We start from the raw sequence: 7,705 nt of genomic DNA on the forward strand, positions 1-7,705 counted from the left end.
AAATTCGGAGTAGGTATTAAAATTCATGGAGAAGAAATAAAAACTTTGCGGTTCGCCGATGACATTGTAATTATGTCAGAGACAGCAAAGGACTTGGAAGAGCATTTGAATGGAATGGACAGTGTCTTGAAAGGAGGATATAAGATGAACATCAACAAAAGCAAAACGAGGATAATGGAATGTAGTCGAATTAAGTCGGGTGGTGCTGAGGGAATTAGATTAGGAAATGAGGCACTTAAAGTAGTAAAGGAGTTTTGCTATTTGGGGAGCAAAATAACTGATGATGGTCGAAGTAGAGAGGATATAAAATGTAGGCTGGCAATGGCAAGGAAAGCGTTTCTGAAGAAGAGAAATTTGTTAACATCCAGTATTGATTTAAGTGTCAGGAAGTCATTTCTGAAAGTATTCGTATGGAGTGTAGCCATGTATGGAAGTGAAACATGGACAATAAATAGTTTGGACAAGAAGAGAATAGAAGCTTTCGAAATGTGGTGCTACAGAAGAATGCTGAAGATTAGATGGGTAGATCACATAACTAATGAGGAAGTATTGAATAGGATTGGGGAGAAGAGAAGTTTGTGGCACAACTTGACCAGAAGAAGGGATCGGTTGGTAGGACATGTTCTGAGGCATCAAGGGATCACAAGTTTAGTATTGGAGGGCAGCGTGGAGGGTAAAAATCGTAGAGGGAGACCAAGAGATGAATACACTAAGCAGATTCAGAAGGATGTAGGTTGCAGTAGGTACTGGGAGATGAAAAAGCTTGCACAGGATAGAGTAGCATGGAGAGCTGCATCAAACCAGTCTCAGGACTGAAGACCACAACAAACAACAACTGGTATAAAATTCAGATCTCAGGTGCAAACATATTATTTCGCAAAATAAAAATCTGTTTGCAACTGATGACCAAATTTTATTGTGATATTTATTGTATACCATTTATTGTATCTCTGACTTACTCTTTCCGATGCCTACCCCTTCATCTTAGCCTCTCTTGTCTCTCTACAGGCGAGTCCTTCTCATCCTGAGGTCTCAGTGACCTACCCTTCCCTTTTAATCTTCCCCAGCATATCTCTTTCTGATCCCTAGGGAAGAAACTAATAATTCCTAAAACTAAAATGGTGGGGCACTTCTATATGTGTGTATCGACAGTACTACATTCTACCTTTTGAAGTAAGTACTGTCTAGGAATATTGTCTGATAATTTGTAAATTAAAAGTATGTAAAATAAAAAAGGAGAAAACAAGGGGTGGGGTGTATGTTAATGGAAGTAAAATCCTAGAGGATGGTGGGATTTGAGGATATGTTGAAGAGCAAATTGACGTATCCATAGTTCAGGGGAACTAGTGCTGTGTGGGAGGATCCACATGCCTCATATGCTGTAGCAGACACCAACATCCTTTGACTCATGCTGAGTGCACTTTCAGTAATTAGTTACAGTGCTATATGTCCTCAAGGTAGATAGTTCTTGTATCTATTCATGCACTCTGTCAGATTGAACACACATTAGTTGATAAAGTAATCATATGTTGCTCTGCCTTTGCTTTACCAGTGTTGAGGTGTGTGTAAGTGGTAGTGGGTGGGTGAATGCCTTTCTCAACTCAAGCCCTGGAATTAGATTCTCTCTCCCTAAAATCCTCCGAACAGCCACCATGGTCAGTTTCAGTTGACCCCCTAAGCTCCTAACCCCCTCATGAAAATGTATGACATTCCCGGACCATTATTCCTATCCAAGGTTATGAACTCTGCACTTGTGCCCATTGTAACATGTGCCCCATGCATCCATACACTACTACTCATTTTTATGCTAAATAAAATTGTTGAAACTATGCTGATTAATTGCAATCTACTTTCAGGTCATCCAAATATTTTGTGTGTCTCTGCACTTTCATAATCCTCCTCTGTGCCTAAGAAAAGGAAAATGACATCTTTTCCTTTTTTACATTGCTTCTATATGATCATCTTTATAGAGAACACCAAATCTGTTATTACTCTGTCTCTTTCTTTTCTTTTTTTTCTGTTATTTGTTAAAAAAAAGAGCTGCTCTTCTTCAAGCTGTGGTTCAACAATTTATGAGTACATATATTACACAATGTTATATGAAAGTGTCACTGATAGCTATTTGAATAATTGAAGAGAATTATTTGTGGCATTTCAGTTCTTGTAACTTATTATTTTATACACAGGAACCAGATGGTTGTGGTCCTGCAACCAAGCTCTTACGACTGAGTGTGACTGATGACCTCGTTTTTGGACCCGGCACTACTTCTACGTCTGGCAGTGGTAGTTCATCTGCCACATCTTCATCTGGAGCAGCTGGACCTGCCCTCGAAGAGCCACTTGCCTCAGCTCTGGAACATTTTTTTCGCAATGTAGCCATTGCAGCAACTAGAGATGGGGAAATATCACGCCAAACACACTTTGCTACCCGATTGCTGCAGTTCATGGTACGCTGTGGGAAGGACAGATCACAGATTGTTCTCCAGGCTGTGCCACCTACTCTTGTAAGTAAACTTTAAGATGAACATTCCACATTTGAGAAGAGTACAATTCAAATTCTTATTCAGACAGATTGAGAGTTTTTCCTGCTGCATTAGAGTAGTGAGCCAGCTAGCACCTCTGTAGCTAATGGACATGACAAAAAAATCAGTAACTTGATGTGATAGTTGTCTTAGCTTTATTAATGAATAGCTTGAAAAGCTATTCACCTGCTTGGAAATGAAATATTTTATTTGACTGCCCTTTGTGCACCAATAACTGAAATCTTTCAGGCTAATATGGTGTTATTCATAAGTACCTCCAGGATTTCAGAAGACAACTACTTTAAAAACTACTAGACGTACAGAAAGATACACATTTTGGTTGGTAGAGTTTCTCTCCAAGTGTTTCACTCACTTTACAGGTGCTCAAATTGGGGTTTGTGACATGCAAACATCACTGCCATCAGGGAAGAGATCAAGCATGAAAGAATGCAGGTGATCCACAGTAAATTCATGTAGTCCACAGGTGTCATTGTGCCTGCTACCACAGGTCATGTGGAAACCCAGTTGAATGTCCCTGATAGCATAATACTGCCTCTACCAATCTGTGTCCATGTTGCACTGCAGCCATACGCCTATATCCGGACATGACCCATCATTCCGGTATAATAAGAAATGTGGTTCATCTGACCAGATGACACATTTGCATTGGTCCGTGGTTCAATTTGGATCATCTTGTACTGACTGCAGTCATAATTGATGATGTCACTGAGTCCACAAGGGGACATGTAGGGATAATCTGCTACCGAGCCCTACATTAACAATGTGTGGTAAGTGGTGCTACAAATCTCTTACGCCTGCACCAGCATTGTAGTCTCTCATAAGATCTGCCACAGATTACCTCCTATCCTGCTTTACAGACCAATTAAGTGTGGACATCCATCACTTTGTTATTGTCCTTCAACCACCTTTCCACAAATGCTCACAACAATAGTACACAAACAGCCAACCAAGTCTGCTGATTCCAAAATGCTCATTTCCAGGTGCTAGGGTGTAACAGTCAGCCCTTTGTCAAAAGTCATTTATGTCAGTGGATTTCTCCGTTTGCAGATTGTAGCATCACCAGGATGATTTCCCATCTGCATCTGCTTATGGTTTCCCATCTGCATCTGCTTAGCTTTTATACTTACCTTACTGTGCCATATGCTCCGAATTCCACCAGGTGGCATTCATTCTCACAGTAGGCAGTGATCACGATGTTTGGGCTCGTCGGTGTGTATTGGACATTTGAAACTAATGTTCCAATGCATTTCCTCATTGATGGTATTTAGTGCAATTTCAGATAAACTGAGATTTACATAACCACAACACAAAGGAAAAATAATATCTGTGTAGACATTGCTTCTATGTTTAGGGTTCAGTGTGGGGTTCTGTATTCCAGCTGCCATCAGATGCAAAGTAAAAAAAATGGAAATGCCTTAAAATATGAAAGAAAGTGAAAAACAAATCTTGTTTAGCCTCCCAGTTTGTAAATTATTGCCATCTATTCTGGAAATCATCAGATTATCTTAATTCAAGATTTCCATTATTTGCTTGACAAGTAGCAGTATTCCTCAACATTTCTTTAGCCTTAAAGTGTATAAAGAACTGCTGTTCTTGTACTATTATCAATGTGGTCATGTTAATATTGAGCTAGAAATGTATTTTAATCACCCTCGTGCCCCTTGTGTAAAGAAACAGTGTTCTTGCTAATTCTGGTATGTTGTATTTAGCCTGTGTAAACTCAGATTTTATGTAACATTACAGTGATAGTTTATGTTTGAATGCAGAGTAAAATTTAATTCTTAACATCAGTTTCTCTTTGTTAAAGTATGTTTCAGCACATTCCACATTGTTAATAGTTCACCTTGATGATAGAATGTACAGAATACAATGAATGAATGGATGGATGACTGACCACAGTAAATGCCTTTATCCTATACCATGTTTACATTAATCTGGATGTAGATCTGTCATGCTCCACTTTGTCATGTTTTTAGCATTGGTTTTATTGTAAGTCATTTGTAGATAAATGCTATACTTCATGTCTCTCTGGTAATTTTATGGTATTTTAATACCACATCATACAGTGCCATGTGGCATACTGTGAGCAGCTTTCCTTCCATATATTACTGGCTTACAGTGTCTCTACTGCTCTCTGACTGAACTTTAACGAGATAACTTCCTAAAAGCACACTGAAGTGGGGAAATACATTTATATATTTCAAAAGCTCTCAAGTGTCGTCCAAATGGTAGAGCATTTTGGCAAGCTGACTTGTTACTGCCTTTGCACTTTTTTATATATTTTGAATCTCATATTGAAGAACTTTTATAAGTCTTTCAGTAATAGTGAATTATTTGTCTCTTTGTTACAGGTACCATCCTTAGTGCGTTCATTACCTGACTTGTTTACTGCTGAGCTGCTTCTCAAGCTGTACGATCTCAATACAGCAGCAGGACGAAAGGCAGCAGCACGAGATATTTGTTTGTTACGCAATATGTCCCTAAGACATAGCACGTTCAAAGATATGATGCAAGGATGACAGTAACACATTTTAGGAGATGTGTTAAGAAATCGACTGGAGATACATGCAAAATCAAATGGATTGTAAATAACCATTGAATCTTTCCTTGGTGAGAAAAACTGAGTTGTTACACACTGCACTGCAGTTCCTTCCTGTTCAGTGTTTCCTTGAAAATAAGTAATTTACAGGTGTCAAAGGCATTGTGTCACCCAGCACTACTACTGTAGTTATTACTTTTTCAAGAATTTCTTAGAATATGCGGTCCCATACTGTTGCAAGTACCTGTGTTTTTTTTATGTGGCTTAGGCATTGTAAATATTCTTTTTGTCCGGTCTTTATCATTGGAAATAAAACATTACGATGTAAATTTGTAACAAAAGCAAGCATGGGATGTCCCATGTTGAGAAAGTAAGTCAGCATTGCTGAAATAAAAAAAGAAAAAGAAGAAATAAATGTGGTAACAGAATAAATAAACAGTGCTCTTATTGACAGCAGTTGATGCTCCATATGCAATCCAGAAAAAAATTAACAACAGATGCAAACTACAGTTCAAACATAAGAATCATTGAAACTTCCTGGCAGATTAAAACTGTGTGCCGGACCAAAACCCAAGGTAAGAATCATTCTTCATAAATTTTTAGTTTCATGGACTGATTTTACATAAAATTTTGCAGTGTTTAATGTGCAGTTGAGTGAGCCACTGTACTACCATTTCTAATTAGTTGACAAGAAAGTGGAGAGGAGGCATAATCTCAACTTCTTGGGGCAAAGCAGTTTTTTTATGGATTAATCAGCAATGAGGAGCAATTATTCTTGTGGAAAAAATCATGTTATTTTGGTAGTAACAATCTCTTTTTTGTGTTTATTCATTTTCAGATAGATTTATTCATTTTCAGATTAAAAAAAATATTCTCAGCAAGTGGTGACAGGAGAACACCCATATAAAGGGAATTAAATCTACGAGCTTTCGGAGCCAGTGTCTCAGTCTTCTGGCAGACAGGTTGAAGGAGAAGGGAAAGGGGCAAAGGAGAGGAATGGGCGAGGTTTAGGAAATGATGAGTGTGGAAGAGTCACCCAGACTGTGGGCCAGAGGAAACTTACCAGACGGGGTGAGAAGGAAAGACTGATTGTTGGGCACTACAGATATTGAGATAATTATACATTTTGTTGGAGTGACTTATTCTAATAAAAAACTCAATGTAGTGTGTGCATGTCCCGTAGTACTTGTAATTTAGTTACAAGTATTTAACTTTAAAAAAGTCAAATTAAAATTCTAAATGCACTAAGGTCACTGAGATCTACGAATAGAATCTTTAAATAATAAGCAAAATATTATGTGTTCAAATCCAGTCACTACTTAGATTTTAAATAAAAATAATCAACAATGGCAGCATATGGATTCATCCTAATTCTGCCCATAGCCATATCCATATCCATATCCATAGCCATACTTCTACATCTACATGATTACTCTGCAATTCACATTTAAGTGCTTGGCAGAGGGTTCATCGAACCACAATCATACTATCTCTCTACCATTCCACTCCCGAACAGCGCACAGGAAAAACGAACACCTAAACCTTCCTGTTTGATCTCTGATTTCTCTTATTTTATTTTGATGATCATTCCTACCTATGTAGGTTGGGCTCAACAAAATATTTTCGCATTCGGAAGAGAAAGTTGGTGACTGAAATTTCGTAAATAGATCTCGCCGCGACAAGAAACGTCTTTGCTTTAATGACTTCCATCCCAACTCGCGTATCATATCTGCCACACTCTCTCCCCTGTTATATGATAATACAAAACGAGCTGCCCTTATTTTGCACCCTTTCGATGTCCTCTGTCAATCCCACCTGGTAAGGATCCCACACTGTGCAGCAATATTCTAACAGAGGACGAACGAGTGTAGTGTAAACTGTCTCTTTAAGTGGACTTGTTGCATCTTCTAAGTGTCCTGCCAATGAAACGCAACCTTTGGCTCGCTTTCTCCACAATATTATGTATGCGGTCTTTCCAACTGAAGTTGTTTGTAATTTTAACACCCAGGTACTTAGTTGAATTGACAGCCTTGAGAATGGTACTATTTATCGAGTAATCGAATTCCAGCGGATTTCTTTTGGAACTCGTGTGGATCACCTCACACTTTTCGTTATTTAACGTCAACTGCCCCCTGCCACTCCATACAGCAATCTTTTCTAAATCGCTTTGCAACTGATACTGGTCTTCGGATGACCTTACTGTTATAACGTCAAGTTTAACACATATATTTCAGAATGACACAACACATGTAAGTCACTGAGCAAGTTGACAGAGCAAGACATGTGAACAAGGTAACATTCGAATGAACACTGAGTCCCAGTCTAGCGGCCGCTGCTCGGCTGGCCGCTTAGGTGGCGCAGCTGCTGCATGGCTGGTCGACAGTGCCGCGCGTAGAGGACGCGCGTAATTGTGCGGCGGCACTTTGAATGATCGGTGAGTCACAACACTTACTAGACGGTAAATTACAGCATCATCTGCGAACAACCTAAGAGAACTGCTCAGATTGTTACCCAGGTCATTTATATAGATCAGGAATAGCAGAGGTCCCAGGACACTTCCCTGGGGAACACCTGATATCACTTCAGTTTTACTCGATGATTTGCTGTCTATTACTACGAACTG

At 39.0% G+C, this 7,705-nt stretch overlaps 1 protein-coding gene across 1 annotated transcript in view; it reads left to right on the top strand.

Annotated features, from left to right (window-relative positions):
- LOC124794817 (mediator of RNA polymerase II transcription subunit 24) overlaps positions 1-5,502 on the top strand; it is a 149,414-nt gene extending 143,912 nt beyond the window's left edge. Inside the window, exons 18-19 of the mRNA XM_047258476.1 lie at positions 2,187-2,504; positions 4,895-5,502. Coding sequence (XP_047114432.1) covers positions 2,187-2,504; positions 4,895-5,062 — 486 coding nt within the window. The 3' untranslated portion in view covers positions 5,063-5,502. The remainder of the gene's footprint in view (positions 1-2,186; positions 2,505-4,894) is intronic.
- Positions 5,503-7,705: the final 2,203 nt, after the last annotated feature.

This window comes from Schistocerca piceifrons, chromosome 4 (genome assembly GCF_021461385.2).
Source record: "Schistocerca piceifrons isolate TAMUIC-IGC-003096 chromosome 4, iqSchPice1.1, whole genome shotgun sequence".
In the NCBI taxonomy this organism is placed as follows: Eukaryota; Metazoa; Arthropoda; class Insecta; order Orthoptera; family Acrididae; genus Schistocerca; species Schistocerca piceifrons.